Source organism: Lissotriton vulgaris, chromosome 9, assembly GCF_964263255.1.
Source record: "Lissotriton vulgaris chromosome 9, aLisVul1.2, whole genome shotgun sequence".
Lineage (NCBI taxonomy): Eukaryota > Metazoa > Chordata > Amphibia > Caudata > Salamandridae > Lissotriton > Lissotriton vulgaris.
The window spans coordinates 6,864,814-6,880,539 of NC_141697.1; the positions used below are offsets into that span (position 1 = coordinate 6,864,814).

The 15,726-nt window shown below is 54.3% G+C and overlaps 1 protein-coding gene across 3 annotated transcripts in view; it reads left to right on the forward strand.

Moving 5' to 3' along the window:
• Nucleotides 1-15,726, forward strand: part of KATNBL1 (katanin regulatory subunit B1 like 1) — a 127,583-nt gene that overhangs the window by 53,519 nt on the left and 58,338 nt on the right. For all 3 annotated transcript variants that reach the window (XM_086936909.1, XM_086936908.1, XM_086936907.1), the window contains exons 2-5: nucleotides 3,774-3,904; nucleotides 7,013-7,056; nucleotides 7,150-7,432; nucleotides 9,652-9,770. In XM_086936909.1, the coding sequence (XP_086793035.1) occupies nucleotides 3,788-3,904; nucleotides 7,013-7,056; nucleotides 7,150-7,432; nucleotides 9,652-9,770 (563 nt within the window). In that variant the 5' untranslated portion in view covers nucleotides 3,774-3,787. The remainder of the gene's footprint in view (nucleotides 1-3,773; nucleotides 3,905-7,012; nucleotides 7,057-7,149; nucleotides 7,433-9,651; nucleotides 9,771-15,726) is intronic.

Sequence of the window (15,726 nt, forward strand, 5' to 3'; positions counted from 1 at the left end):
GGTGAGAGGACCTCGGGCTCTGGGTGAGAGGACCTCTGACTCTGGGTGAGAGGACCTCAGACTCTGGGTGAGAGGACCTCTGACTCTGGGTGAGAGGACCTCGGGCTCTGGGTGAGAGGACCTCGGACTCTGGGTGAGAGGACCTCTGACTCTGGGTGAGAGGACCTCTGACTCTGGGTGAGAGGACCTCTGACTCTGGGTGAGAGGACCTCTGACTCTGGGTGAGAGGACCTCTGACTCTGGGTGAGAGGACCTCTGACTCTGGGTGAGAGGACCTCTGACTCTGGGTGAGAGGACCTCTGACTCTGGGTGAGAGGACCTCTGACTCTGGGCGAGAGGACCTCTGACCCTGGGTGAGAAGACCTCTGACTCTGGGTGAGAGGACCTCTGACTCTGGTTGAGAGGACCTCTGACTCTGGTTGAGAGGACCTCTGACTCTGGTTGAGAGGACCTCTGACTCTGGTCGAGAGGACCTCTGACTCTGGGCGAGAGGACCTCTGGGTGAGAGGACCTCTGACTCTGGGTGAGAGGACCTCTGACTCTGGTCGAGAGGACCTCTGACTCTGGTCGAGAGGACCTCTGACTCTGGGCGAGAGGACCTCTGACTCTGGGTGAGAGGACCTCTGACTCTCTGACTCTGGGTGAGAGGACCTCTGACTCTGGTTGAGAGGACCTCTGACTCTGGTTGAGAGGACCTCTGACTCTGGGCGAGAGGACCTCTGACTCTGGGTGAGAGGACCTCTGACTCTGGGTGAGAGGACCTCTGACTCTGGGTGAGAGGACCTCTGACTCTGGGTGAGAGGACCTCTGACTCTGGTTGAGAGGACCTCTGACTCTGGTCGAGAGGACCTCTGACTCTGGTCGAGAGGACCTCTGACTCTGGTCGAGAGGACCTCTGACTCTGGTCGAGAGGACCTCTGACTCTGGTTGAGAGGACCTCTGACTCTGGTCGAGAGGACCTCTGACTCTGGTCGAGAGGACCTCTGACTCTGGTCGAGAGGACCTCTGACTCTGGTCGAGAGGACCTCTGACTCTGGTCGAGAGGACCTCTGACTCTGGTCGAGAGGACCTCTGACTCTGGTCGAGAGGACCTCTGACTCTGGGTGAGAGGACCTCTGACTCTGGGTGAGAGGACCTCAGACTCTGGGTGAGAGGACCTCGGGCTCTGGGTGAGAGGACCTCTGACTCTGGTTGAGAGGACCTCTGACTCTGGGCGAGAGGACCTCTGACTCTGGGCGAGAGGACCTCTGACTCTGGGCGAGAGGACCTCTGACTCTGGGTGAGAGGACCTCTGACTCTGGGCGAGAGGACCTCTGACTCTGGGTGAGAGGACCTCTGACTCTGGGTGAGAGGACCTCTGACTCTGGGCGAGAGGACCTCTGACTCTGGGCGAGAGGACCTCTGACTCTGGGCGAGAGGACCTCTGACTCTGGGCGAGAGGACCTCTGACTCTGGGCGAGAGGACCTCTGACTCTGGGCGAGAGGACCTCTGACTCAGGGCGAGAGGACCTCTGACTCTGGGCGAGAGGACCTCTGACTCTGGGCGAGAGGACCTCTGACTCTGGGCGAGAGGACCTCTGACTCTGGGCGAGAGGACCTCTGACTCTGGGCGAGAGGCCCTCTGACTCTGGGCGAGAGGACCTCTGACTCTGGGCGAGAGGACCTCTGACTCTGGGCGAGAGGACCTCTGACTCTGGGCGAGAGGACCTCTGACTCTGGGCGAGAGGACCTCTGACTCTGGTCGAGAGGACCTCTGACTCTGGGTGAGAGGACCTCTGGGTGAGAGGACCTCGGGCTCTGGGTGAGAGGACCTCGGGCTCTGGGTGAGAGGACCTCTGGCTCTGGGTGAGAGGACCTCTGACTCTGGGTGAGAGGACCTCTGACTCTGGGTGAGAGGACCTCTGACTCTGGGTGAGAGGACCTCTGACTCTGGGTGAGAGGACCTCTGACTCTGGGTGAGAGGACCTCTGACTCTGGGTGAGAGGACCTCTGACTCTGGGTGAGAGGACCTCTGACTCTGGGTGAGAGGACCTCTGACTCTGGGTGAGAGGACCTCTGACTCTGGGTGAGAGGACCTCTGACTCTGGGCGAGAGGACCTCTGACTCTGGGCGAGAGGACCTCTGACTCTGGGCGAGAGGACCTCTGACTCTGGGCGAGAGGACCTCTGACTCTGGTCGAGAGGACCTCTGACTCTGGTCGAGAGGACCTCTGACTCTGGTCGAGAGGACCTCTGACTCTGGGCGAGAGGACCTCTGGGTGAGAGGACCTCTGACTCTGGGTGAGAGGACCTCTGACTCTGGTTGAGAGGACCTCTGACTCTGGTCGAGAGGACCTCTGACTCTGGGCGAGAGGACCTCTGGGTGAGAGGACCTCTGACTCTGGGTGAGAGGACCTCTGACTCTGGGTGAGAGGACCTCTGGGTGAGAGGACCTCGGGCTCTGGGTGAGAGGACCTCTGACTCTGGGTGAGAGGACCTCTGACTCTGGGTGAGAGGACCTCAGACTCTGGGTGAGAGGACCTCGGGCTCTGGGTGAGAGGACCTCGGGCTCTGGGTGAGAGGACCTCGGACTCTGGGTGAGAGGACCTCGGACTCTGGGTGAGAGGACCTCGGACTCTGGGTGAGAGGACCTCTGACTCTGGGTGAGAGGACCTCTGACTCTGGGTGAGAGGACCTCTGACTCTGGGTGAGAGGACCTCTGACTCTGGGTGAGAGGACCTCTGACTCTGGGTGAGAGGACCTCTGACTCTGGGTGAGAGGACCTCTGACTCTGGGTGAGAGGACCTCTGACTCTGGGTGAGAGGACCTCTGACTCTGGGTGAGAGGACCTCTGACTCTGGGTGAGAGGACCTCTGACTCTGGGTGAGAGGACCTCTGACTCTGGGTGAGAGGACCTCTGACTCTGGGTGAGAGGACCTCTGACTCTGGGTGAGAGGACCTCTGACTCTGGGCGAGAGGACCTCTGACTCTGGGCGAGAGGACCTCTGGGTGAGAGGACCTCTGACTCTGGGTGAGAGGACCTCTGACTCTGGGTGAGAGGACCTCTGACTCTGGTTGAGAGGACCTCTGACTCTGGGCGAGAGGACCTCTGACTCTGGGTGAGAGGACCTCTGACTCTCTGACTCTGGGTGAGAGGACCTCTGACTCTGGTTGAGAGGACCTCTGACTCTGGGTGAGAGGACCTCTGACTCTGGGCGAGAGGACCTCTGACTCTGGGTGAGAGGACCTCTGACTCTGGTTGAGAGGACCTCTGACTCTGGTCGAGAGGACCTCTGACTCTGGGCGAGAGGACCTCTGACTCTCTGACTCTGGGTGAGAGGACCTCTGACTCTGGTTGAAAGGACCTCTGACTCTGGGCGAGAGGACCTCTGACTCTGGGCGAGAGGACCTCTGACTCTGGGTGAGAGGACCTCTGACTCTGGGTGAGAGGATGCTGATGATCTCTTCCCCCTGGGATCTTCAGTGAGCTGTGTAACCTCAAGGGGAACCAGATAAAACGGATACTCATTAGCAGATTTGTTTTCTCTCCTGTTTCCAATGGAGCTCCTTGTAATCCTCTGCTCTTGATTCTTCTATTCTTTATGGATGTCAAAGGCAACGTCTGTCTTGGTTGACTTATAAATCTGATCACATTTCTGTTTCACTGCTTAAATGAGATGTACTCATAATATTAAATTATTGGAAATTCATTTTGTTTATCACTAGTAAATGCTTGGGAGTCAGTTTATGTTTAGCCAGAGTTTGATGTTTCTCGTTTTTCTTTTGCACCAACAGGACCTGGGGAGATTATGGCATCTAGATTCCAAGATGTTCGAAAACGGATCCTTTCACCAGTGGAGGAGGAATGCATGCCTGAAGTCCCGAGGAAGCGAATCTCTCCTTCCTCCAAAGAGAACATGAGGAAGGTGAGAAACACCTACAGTCCTCTGTGTTTGTGAACAAGTGTAGTTTGTGTTCTGGTTGTGTTTTATGCATTCTGTGTTTCTATTGATATCTGTTTTTGCTGTGTACTTTGTCTGCTGCCAGTATCCCAGGGCTTTGTGTATCTGCTATGACTGTCTATGGTCTCTTCTGTGCTGCTGTGGGTCCCTCTTGGTCTTGTGCGGGCTGCCGTCGGGTCCCTCTTGGTCTTGTGCGGGCTGCCGTCGGGTCCCTCTTGGTCTCGTGCGGGCTGCCGTCGGGTCCCTCTTGGTCTCGTGCGGGCTGCCGTCGGGTCCCTCTTGGTCTCGTGCGGGCTGTCGTCGGGTCCCTCTTGGTCTCGTGCGGGCTGTCGTCGGGTCCCTCTTGGTCTCGTGCGGGCTGTCGTCGGGTCCCTCTTGGTCTCGTGCGGGCTGTCGTCGGGTCCCTCTTGGTCTCGTGCGGGCTGCCGTCTGGTCCCTCTTGGTCTCTTGCGGGCTGCCGTGGGTGCCTCGCTGCCGGGGGGGGGGGGGGGGGGGGGGCGCCCCTTGCCTGCTGCCAGGGGGAGGTGCCTCTTGCCTGTCGCCGGGCAGGGGTCGCCTCTTGCCTGCTGTGGGGAGGGGGGGTGGGGGGGGGGGGGGAGAGCACCTCTGGGTCTGCTGCCTGAAGGGGGTGCCTCTTGCCGAGGGGTGGGGTGGTGCCTCTTGGCCTGCTGCTGCCGGGGTCACATGTCGTCCTGCCGGAGAGGGAGGACTCTTGGCCCACTGGCGTCTCTTGGCCTACTGCCGCGGGCACCTCTTGGCCTGCTGCTGCGGGCACCTCTTGGCCTGCTGCCGTGGGCACCTCTTGGTCTCTTGGCCTGCTGCCGGGGGGCACCTCTTGGTCTCTTGGCCTGCTGCCGGGGGTCACCTCTTGGTCTCTTGGCCTGCTGCCGGGGGGCGCCTCTTGGTCTCTTGGCGTGCTGCCGGGGGGTGCCTCTTGGTCTCTTGGCCTGCTGCCGGGGGGGCGCCTCTTGGCCTGCGGGCACCTCTTGGCCTGCTGCCGGGGGGCGCCTCTTGGTCTCTTGGCCTGCTGCCGGGGGGGCGCCTCTTGGCCTGCTGCCGCGGGCGCTTCTTGGCCTTTTGGCCTGCGGGCACCGCTTGGCCTGCTGCCGCGGGCGCCGCTTGGCCTGCTGCCGCGGGCGCCTCTTTGCCTGCTGCCGCCTCTTGGCCTGCTGCCGCGGGTGCCTCTTGGCCTGCTGCCGCCTCTTGGCCTGCTGCCGCTGCCGCCTCTTGGCCTGCTGCCGCGGGCGCCTCTTGGCCTGCTGCCGCGGGCGCCTCTTGGTCTGCTGCCGCGGGCGCCTCTTGGCCTGCTGCAGCGGAGGCCTCTTGGTCTTCCGCCGCGGAGGCCTCTTGGCCTGCTGCCGGGGGGCGCCTCTTGGTCTCTTGGCCTGCTGCCGGGGGCACCTCTTGGCCTCTTGGCCTGCTGCCGGGGGGCGCCTCTTGGCCTCTTGGCCTGCTGCCGGGGGGCGTCTCTTGGTCTCTTGGCCTGCTGCCGGGGGGCGCCTCTTGGTCTTTTGCCTGCTGCCATGGGTCTCTGTTCTCTCGTGCTGCTGTGAACATCTCTTCTGTGCTGCCTGCAGGTTTCTGTTCTCTCTTGCTGCTGTAGGTGCTTGGTCTCTTTCTGTGCAGCCGTGGGTTTTTCATCTCTACTGTGCAGCGGTAGGTTCTCTTCTGTGCAGTCATGGGTGTTGGGTCTCTTCTGTCGGTCTCTGTTCTCTCGTGCTGCTGTGGGTCACTGTTCTCTCGTGCTGCTGTGGGTCTCTGGTCTCTTCTGCGCCGCCGTGGGTGTCTCTGATTTCTTCTGCGCTGCTCCGGGTGTCGGTCTCTGCCGTGACGCTCCGGGTGTCGGTCTCTGCCGTGGCGCTCCGGGTGTCGGTCTCTGCCGTGGCGCTCCGGGTGTCGGTCTCTGCCGTGGCGCTCCGGGCGTCTGGTCTCTGCCGTGGCGCTCCGGGCGTCTGGTCTCTGCCGTGGCGCTCCGGGCGTCTGGTCTCTGCCGTGACGCTCCGGGCGTCTGGTCTCTGCCGTGACGCTCCGGGTGTCGGTCTCTGCCGTGACGCTCCGGGTGTCGGTCTCTGCCGTGACGCTCCGTGTGTCGGTCTCTGCCGTGACGCTCCGGGCGTCTGGTCTCTGCCGTGACGCTCCGGGCGTCTGGTCTCTGCTGTGACGCTCCGGGCGTCTGGTCTCTGCCGTGACGCTCCGGGCGTCTGGTCTCTGCCGTGACGCTCCGGGCGTCTGTGCCGTGACGCTCCGGGCGTCTGGTCTCTGCCGTGACGCTCCGGGCGTCTGGTCTCTGCCGTGACGCTCCGGGCGTCTGGTCTCTGCCGTGACGCTCCGGGCGTCTGGTCTCTGCCGTGACGCTCCGGGCGTCTGGTCTCTGCCGTGACGCTCCGGGCGTCTGGTCTCTGCCGTGACGCTCCGGGCGTCTGGTCTCTGCCGTGACGCTCCGGGCGTCTGGTCTCTGCCGTGACGCTCCGGGCGTCTGGTCTCTGCCGTGACGCTCCGGGCGTCTGGTCTCTGCCGTGACGCTCCGGGCGTCTGGCCTCTGCCGTGACGCTCCGGGCGTCTGGCCTCTGCCGGTCTCTTCTATGCTTCCGTGGACGTGTGATCTTTTCTGTGCAGCCATGAGTTTCTGTTCTCTTGCTGCTGTGGGTGTCACTGGTCTGTGTTGTGCTGATGCTGAGTATCTAGTCTTGTGCTACTGATGAACCCAGCTCTGTGTAAATGTGCTACTGATGAACTCTGCTCTGTGTAAAGGTGTGCTTGGGCTGGCCATGGAATCTATGTGGTGATTCTCAGTGAATCCCTAATGTTTATGGAGCGGGAGGTGAGTGCCACAAGTGGCTCTGCTGTTTCTGTGGTGACCATGGTTGGGCTGTTGGAGGCTCTGTTACAGGTAGAGTGGAGCATTGGTGCATTACGGGTGGTGGTGCTATGGAGAGCTGCCACAATATTCGTTTTATGCACCGGCAGCTCTTCGTTTTGGAGACAGTACATTATTAGCAGTGGAATTTGGATGCATTTGGTGGGTTGAGTCTTCAGTTCTTCTAAACCTTAAAATTTTCCTTTTGTTGACAGGATAAGTTCCCTGTGCACGAGACGTCGGTACTCTACAAGCTCAGGTAGGAGCCGTTCACTCTTATGGCAGCTCTTCTCGCTGTCCAGGCTGGTTTGTACAACAGACACTTTGTGATATGCCTCTTGTTTTCCTGCAGGACAACAGCCAATTGGGCTGTGAGTAGCCCACGCAAGTCTTATAAAATCCTACACTTCAGGAGAAGATTCTCCCAGATAAGCTTAAGCCCCTGTTCCCGAAGGAGGACACTCCCCATCACTGGGGACAGTGACATGGATAATAAGGAAAATGAGGTAGCATTTCCTGGGAACCTGCAGGAGAAACTTCTTAAGGAAAGCCGGACGTACCTGCTCAACCCTAGTGATCCAGGCACCTCCCAGACTGACGGGCCTGGCTCCAAGTACAGCAGCTTCATCACAGAGGTGAGTCTGTGCTGGTTGGATCCCGGGTCTTTTACTTGGCTTTCCTTGCAAAGGTTGCTTGCATGTTTGATGTATTAAAGTTCTTAGTATTTAGGCAGAAATATCTTTTGTAGCACCCTGAGTCCTCTCCTCCGTGCCATGATTGTCCTGCTTCTCTGTGCTCTTTTGTAACTGCAGTATCCGCCACAGAGTCATACTTCTGACTCTTCTCCTCTTATAGCCGACAGTGACAAAGGCTGTGTCGGCAAGGGCAAAGCCTATTATGCCAGAACATGGAAGTCTGGTGTATGGAACATTTCCATGTCTCCTCTGCTTTTTTTAATTTTCCGAATACAGACCAAGGAAGGCAGATCTGACCCAAGAGGTTGGTAGGAGAGAGGATTATAACTTTCTGGCTGATCCTTCGGAAACTCGTGTTGAAAGGGATGAGATTTAGCTCACTCCTTCCATCTCCGAATCTCACTTCTGGCTTTGTTCTCCTGCAGCGCTCCCCACGTATAGGACGAGCAACACTTGAGCAGTTGTTAGATCTGTAGTAACAGAACCCCCTGTGCACTGCTCCTTGCAACTGCTCTTGTAATGAGACCCGCTGAACCCTGCGATTGCTGTGGGGATGAGACCTGCTGGTTGCTGCTTGCTCTCCTGGTTTGAAACTCTGGTCATTGTAACTGCTCTCATTATTAAACTTTATTGTATTCTTGAGGCCTGATCTGGGCCGGAGGGTTTTCATTTGAGAATGAAGCACTCTGGTCCTTGTGACTGTTCCCAGAATGTGATGCTTTAATTTCTGCAACTTTTTGAGAATGAGACACTCTGTTCTGTGGTTATACAAGACCATTTATCTGAACCTCAGGCTGCTTTGGGCACTGGACACTTTTGTATTTGTCTTTAACTGCTCAGAGAAGGGGTGACTCTTGTCCTAAGGCACTCATTGAGTGCCTTAGAGTGAATGCTCAGACACTCGAGACCTTTTCTGGGGCTGCGTGTGAATGAGCTGCTATGGTTCCTGTTCCGGTGAGCCATTGACGTTGAAGACCATTTTTTTGTGGTGTCTTTGAAAACATCAAGTTTGGCTTCATGTGTCTGTGGTCTCTGAGCGATGGTGGAAGTCCTGCCCCGGGCATTGAGAAGTAAGACATAATTTAAGACCTTTCTTGTCGGGTTGCCATTGTGACCTAAGTGGAGCTGCATCTCGGCTCACTGACCAGGCCTTGTTTCTGGGTCTAGGCTTCCTGTCCTAACCTTGGAGCTGCATCTCCGCTCACTGCCCTGGCCTTGTTTCTGGGTCTAGGCTTTCTGTCCCAACCTTGGAGCAGCATCTCCGCTCACTGCCCTGGCCTTGTTTCTGGGTCTAGGCTCCCTGTCCCAACCTTGGAGCGGCATCTCTGCTCCCTGACCAGGCCTTGTTTCTGGGTCTAGGCTCCATGTCCCAACGTTGGAGCTGCATCTCAGCTCACTGCCCTGGCCTTTGTGCTGGATCTATGCTCCGTTTCCTGGCTTTCACATTGGATCTTAGCCCCATGGCTCTTGTCTTGAGCCTACGTCTAGTATCTCTGTCCTGACCTTCATGCAAGTTTGACGCTTCCTGACCCAACCTTTGCTAATACTGGGTCTAGACTTCCTGTCTGACCTTTGTTTGCTCTTGGGTTAAGGTTCCCTGTCACAAACTTTGCTTGGCACAGAATGTAGACGTCTTTCCACGGCTTTAGCTTGGCACCGGGTCTAGGCTCTCTGTCCCGCCCTTTGCTTGCTGCGTGGTCTAGACTTCTAGTCCCAACCTGTGCTTGGCTCTTGGTCTAGACTTCCTGTCCTGATCTCTGCTTGGCACCAAGTATTGTCAGAGAGCACCAAGCAATGGCTATCTTTCCTGACCTTAGTCTTCCTATTCCAACCTTTGCTTGGCCTCTCCATCTTGACCGTTCCTTGCACTGGGCGTTGTCCCAATGTTGGTTGGCTCTTAACTTCTTGTCCTTATATTAGTGTCTTGATTTCTTGTTACTGTCTGGTGCCTATTTTTGGGATCCTATATTGCCCCCTGCAGGATCTTGGTGAGGGCTCTCTGTTTTTAGATCTCAGTAACTGTAATTCCCGTAGCCAAGTGCTGATCCCACTCTGACAGAGTGTACTTTCCAAGGTTTGGTGTTTGGTTCCCAAACGGGTTAGGCCTGCAGTTCTGGTGAGGTGAGAGCAGCTGAGTTATTTTTATTTGTTTTTTTCAGGTTTCCAGTCACCATGAGACAATGGCGCAGGTCCTTTTCAGCAGGAGCCTCCGATTGAGAGTGGCGTTAACCTTCTGGAAGCGGCAGAACATTTGTGAGCTCATTGCCTATTTATTGAGGTAACCTCCGGCTCATGCACTTGTATCTCCACCTTCTTTATGCAGCTTCTTGGATCGTTGCTCGTCCTTTCATACTTCATGGCCCGTTACCTCTTATTGCATTCCAGCACCTCGACGCACCTTTCCTGTCAGTGTGCCACGCTTTCTTTTTGTAGTGTCTGTATTTTCTAATTGTGGCCACAACATGGCTGGGCACTGATGTTGGTGCCCACCTATTATCAGATTAGAAAAATGTGTATGCATCTGTCGCTTTCCACAATGGGCTGGGTCCTGTGTTTGTAGAGCAGAGTCTCTACTCCATGGTCATCTGCTTGTGCATGTTTGCGTTTTCCATGAATGTTTTGTCTGCCGTTAGTGGCTTCTCTTGTGGGCAAGCGGTGTGTAACGTGGGGACCTGGTCCTGACCCTGCCAGTCTTGCCATGAATGTGGGTTCTATAACAGGCGCATGTTGACCTCTGGGGCCTGAAGTGAACCCTGCAGCGTTATTCTGCCTCTGCTGCTGCCTTGCTTCAGACCTCTTTTATCCCATCTCTGCTGGTGCCCCTGCGTCGCCCTCCAAATAACCCTGCCTCTGGTGGGAGTCCACGTGGCACTCCTCACAGTACCCTGTGTCTGCTGGGGCCCCTGCGTCACTCCTCACACTACGTTACCTCTGGTGGGAGTCCGCGTGGCATTCCTCACAGTATCCTGTGTCTGCTGGGGCCCCTGCGTCACTCCTCACACTACGTTACCTCTGGTGGGAGTCCACGTGGCCCTCCTCACAGTATCCTGTCTCTGCTGGGGCCCCTTTGTCACCCTCTAAATAACCCTGCCTCTGGTGGGGGTCCACACGGCACTCCTCACAGTATCCTGCGTCTGCTGGTGCCCCTGCGTCACCCTCCAAATAACCCTGCCTCTGGTGGGAGTCCACGTGGCACTCCTCACAGTACCCTGTGTCTGCTGGGGCCCCTGCGTCACTCCTCACAAGACCGGTACCTCTGGTGGGAGTCCGCGTGGCACTCCTCACAGTACCCTGTGTCTGCTGGAGGCCCTCTGCCACTCTTATCATTACCCTACTTTTGCTCGAGACCCTGTGGGACTCCTTACATTATCGCAGGTGCCCCTGTGTCCCTCTTCACACTACGTTGCCTCTGGTGGGAGTCCGTGTGGCATTCTTTGCATTATCTTACCTCTGCCAGTGAGTGAGGTGATCCACTTTGCAGGCTGCAGCCTGGGAAGGAAGGAAGGTGTAACTCTTGGAGTGTAATCCCCTGTGGTGCAGCGCCTGTGTTCCTTCTCCATCCTTGCTGCTTGCTCTGGAGGACGGGTTATTCCCCTGTAGTGCATCACCTGAGCCTCTGCTCTGTTGTTGCTGGTTCTTGAAGAGTAAGATGTAATCCCCAGTAGTGATGCACCTGAGCCCTTTCTCCATCTTTACTGCATGTTTCGGAGGACAGGAGTAATCCCCGGGAGTGCAGCGCCTGTGCCCCTTCTCTATTCGTAATGCGCGTTTTGGAGGAAGTGTATTCCCCTGGAGTGTGGCGCCTGCACATCCCTTTTCCATTCTTGCTGCATGTTCCGGTGATTACACTTTCCTCCAGCAGTGCAGCTCCTGTGCCCCTTCTCCGTTCTTGCTGCATGTTTTGGAGGCGGGTGTATTCCCCTGAGTGCAGCACCAGTATCTCTTGTTTTGGAGGCAGGTGTAATCCCCTGAGTGCAGCACCAGTATCTCTTGTTTTGGAGGAAGGTGTAATCCCCTGAGTGCAGCACCAGTATCTCTTGTTTTGGAGGCAGGTGCAATCCCCTGAGTGCAGCACCAGTATCTCTTGTTTTGGAGGCAGGTGTAATCCCCTGAGTGCAGCACCAGTATCTCTTGTTTTGGAGGCGGGTGTAATCCCCTGAGTGCAGCACCAGTATCTCTTGTTTTGGAGGCAGGTGTAATCCCCTGAGTGCAGCACCAGTATCTCTTGTTTTGGAGGCGGGTGTAATCCCCTGAGTGCAGCACCAGTATCTCTTGTTTTGGAGGCAGGTGTAATCCCCTGAGTGCAGCACCAGTATCTCTTGTTTTGGAGGAAGGTGTAATCCCCTGAGTGCAGCACCAGTATCTCTTGTTTTGGAGGAAGGTGTAATCCCCTGAGTGCAGCACCAGTATCTCTTGTTTTGGAGGCGGGTGTAATCCCCTGAGTGCAGCACCAGTATCTCTTGTTTTGGAGGCGGGTGTAATCCCCTGAGTGCAGCACCAGTATCTCTTGTTTTGGAGGCAGGTGTAATCCCCTGAGTGCAGCACCAGTATCTCTTGTTTTGGAGGCGGGTGTAATCCCCTGAGTGCAGCACCAGTATCTCTTGTTTTGGAGGAAGGTGTAATCCCCCTGAGTGCAGCACCAGTATCTCTTGTTTTGGAGGAAGGTGTAATCCCCTGAGTGCAGCACCAGTATCTCTTGTTTTGGAGGCGGGTGTAATCCCCTGAGTGCAGCACCAGTATCTCTTCTCGCTGTTTGTTTTGGAGAAAGGTATAATCCTCTGGAGTGCAGCGCCTGTGTCCCTTTTCCATTCTCTCTTCGTGGTGCTCAGGTCTAGGTGTGTCAGGCTACTTTGAACCACAATAGTCGCTATCCTGAGCCTGAAGCCAGACTGCTCTGCAATACGTTGTTTTCCTCTACCTACTCTTAGAACTGGTTACTTTCCTTCTGCTACATTTCTTTTGAAGAAAATGTTCCACATGAGATTTGTTTTTTGCGTTAAGGAGGTGTAATGTTTTCTTTTGTCCGGGGTGGATTCCTTTAGTAACTTACCTCCTTGTCTGATACATCCCAGGTCAGGACTGAAAGTTATTTTGTTTACTGCTGGACCTTTTCTGTGTCTAATTGGTGAAACGTTGAGAAAGTATCATGGATTCTCTGAGCTTCTCATTGGTAGAGATGGGTCAGTGGGGAGAAGGGTTCGATTTGAGGATTGTTAGATTTTTTTTTCTTTTAGAAACAATTTAAACGTTGCATGATTTCTGCAGTAAGTTGTACCACAGTGTTGTCAGCATATGTCCACCTGAAGGAATCAATTCTCCAGGATATTTTGAGAAGTTGTGGTGTAGTTGCTGGAGTCCCGCTGTTCACTGCTGGGATTTGCTTTAACATTTATACATGTCTATGGAATCCCTTCGTTTAGGCCTGCAGCCTGTTTTCTGCTCCATATTTTAGGTTTGTGAAGTTTGCTGTCACCTGAAGCATCTTGGTGTTAAATGATGCACAACGATTGATGCAGAAACATGGATATCCTGCTGTGATATTTAATCAGGGGCCTGATGTACTGTTTGCTTTTGCAAACCAAGGACGTGCAGTTATCAGGTTAGAGAACAGGTATGCAACTTGCCGTGCGACCTATGTAGTAGTTGGTCACAATGCAAATTAGCCATTCGAAGGGGGTTGCAAAGCCGTCTTCCTAAATAGGCAGGTTGCAGCCCCCTCTGATTGGCTGCACATACAGGAAGTGTGACTTGCAAAGGGCAGCAGACCTGCATTTGCATTCAGTTTTTATAGTAGCAAAGCTTGATCTTGCTAGTTTGTCCACTTGGGCATTCATTGATAGCTTCGAGTCCATGGTCATTCCGAGGTTTCTTACTTCCTTAAATACTTTAGGCGGTGTTCCCTGATCCGCTCGCAGTCTTGCCTGATGGTCATAATGTTTCCAATCACCACACGTGAGTATTTCTGTTTTGGAAGCGTTCAATTTGAGATGTCTCCACGTCAACCATTGATCCACAGCTCAGAGACAATTGAAAATTGACGAGTTTCCAATGTCTTTGAGGCATTCTAGTATTGCATGTCATCTCCATAAATGTACATCCAGTATAATGGGGTTACCCAGTGACCCTTAGATCCTGGGTATCTGGAATCTAAGGTAAGGTAGGTTCTGTCTGGAAGAGAATAATTACTTTAACTTTGTCATAAACTTATATACAAGAAACGCAAAGGAACACACCTAGAGTTATGTAATCAAATGGAATTGTATTAGCAAATTAATTCATTTTTCCTACAATATACTTTGGTGATAACTTAGTCAGGCTGTCACAGGAAGCACATTTTTAAAAAACCATGGAAGATAGGCTAGTCTGTGATAAGGTGATCTAGAAGTCACAAAGTGCTTTGGGTGAATACATATTTACAGTGCTGTACAAAACTTATAGAAAAAGTTCATTCAATAGACCTCAATTCCTATAAACTTGAATCTCCAATCCGTACAAGGTTCTGCTTTTCACGTGAAGTGAAAAGGAACTGATTGTCTAGGCAAGACGACGTTTCGACTCAATAGGGGCGTGATTCTAGTGGACTCACAGTAGGTCTTCTTCAGGACAGGGGGGGACAGCCATTTGAGATCAAAAGCCTAATGAGTGCTTTGATTGAAGGATCCACCGGAGGCTGGATTCTAGTCATGGATGAGAGACTGCATCAATGTTGAATAGTAGGAGCATGAGTCAAATAATTAGTGCAACCATGTAGTTGAGTCACATTGGCTGAGGCGTCAATCACAAGTCGGCTGGCACTGAATTAACATTTTGTTTCCTGTCATAGCCTGACTGTTATCACCAAAGTATATTTTAAGAAATGAATTAATTTGCTAATACAATTCCACTTGATTACATCAATCTAGGTGTGTTCCTTTTCATTTCGCAGCATCCTTGGAGCATCTTCAGCATCCTTCATCCCTTGCATCAGGACCACTCCACAGGAATGCATTGCAAGAAAACCCATCGACCGCGTCGCATCCAGAGCATCTTCAGCATTCTTCATCCCTCGCATCAGGACCACTCTATAGGAATCCATTGCAAGAAGACCCATCGACCGCGTCGCATCCAGAGCATCTTCAGCATCCTTCATCCCTTGCATCAGGACCACTCAACAGGAATGCATTGCAAGAAAACCCATCGACCACGTCGCATCCAGAGCATCTTCAGCATTCTTCATCCCTCGCATCAGGACCACTCTATAGGAATCCATTGCAAGAAGACCCATCGACCGTGTCACATCCACAGCATCCAGAGCATTTCAGCATCCTTCATCCCTTGCATCAGGACCACTCCACAGGAATGCATTGCAAGAAGGCCCATCGACCGCGTCGCATCCAGAGCATCCTTCATCCCTTGCATCAGGACCACTCCATAAGAATCCATTGCAAGAAGACCCATCGACCGCGCCGCATCCGCAGCATCCTTAGAGCATCTTCAGCATCCTTCCTCCCTTGCATCAGGACCACTCTATAGAATCCATTGCAAGATGACCCATCGACGCGTCGCATCCAGAGCATCTTCAGCATTCTTCATCCCTCGCATCAGGACCACTCTATAGGAATCCATTGCAAGAAGACCCATCGACCGCGTCGCATCCAGAGCATCTTCAGCATCCTTCATCCCTTGCATCAGGACCACTCAACAGGAATGCATTGCAAGAAAACCCATCGACCACGTCGCATCCAGAGCATCTTCAGCATTCTTCATCCCTCGCATCAGGACCACTCTATAGGAATCCATTGCAAGAAGACCCATCGACCGTGTCACATCCACAGCATCCAGAGCATTTCAGCATCCTTCATCCCTTGCATCAGGACCACTCCACAGGAATGCATTGCAAGAAGGCCCATCGACCGCGTCGCATCCAGAGCATCCTTCATCCCTTGCATCAGGACCACTCCATAAGAATCCATTGCAAGAAGACCCATCGACCGCGCCGCATCCGCAGCATCCTTAGAGCATCTTCAGCATCCTTCCTCCCTTGCATCAGGACCACTCTATAGAATCCATTGCAAGATGACCCATCGACGCGTCGCATCCAGAGCATCTTCAGCATCCTTCATCCCTTGCATCAGGACCACTCCATGGGAATCCATTGCAAGAAGACCCATCAACCGCATCGCATCCACAGCCTCACTGGAGCATCTTCAGCATCCTTCATCCCTTGCATCAGGACCACTCTATAGGAATCCATT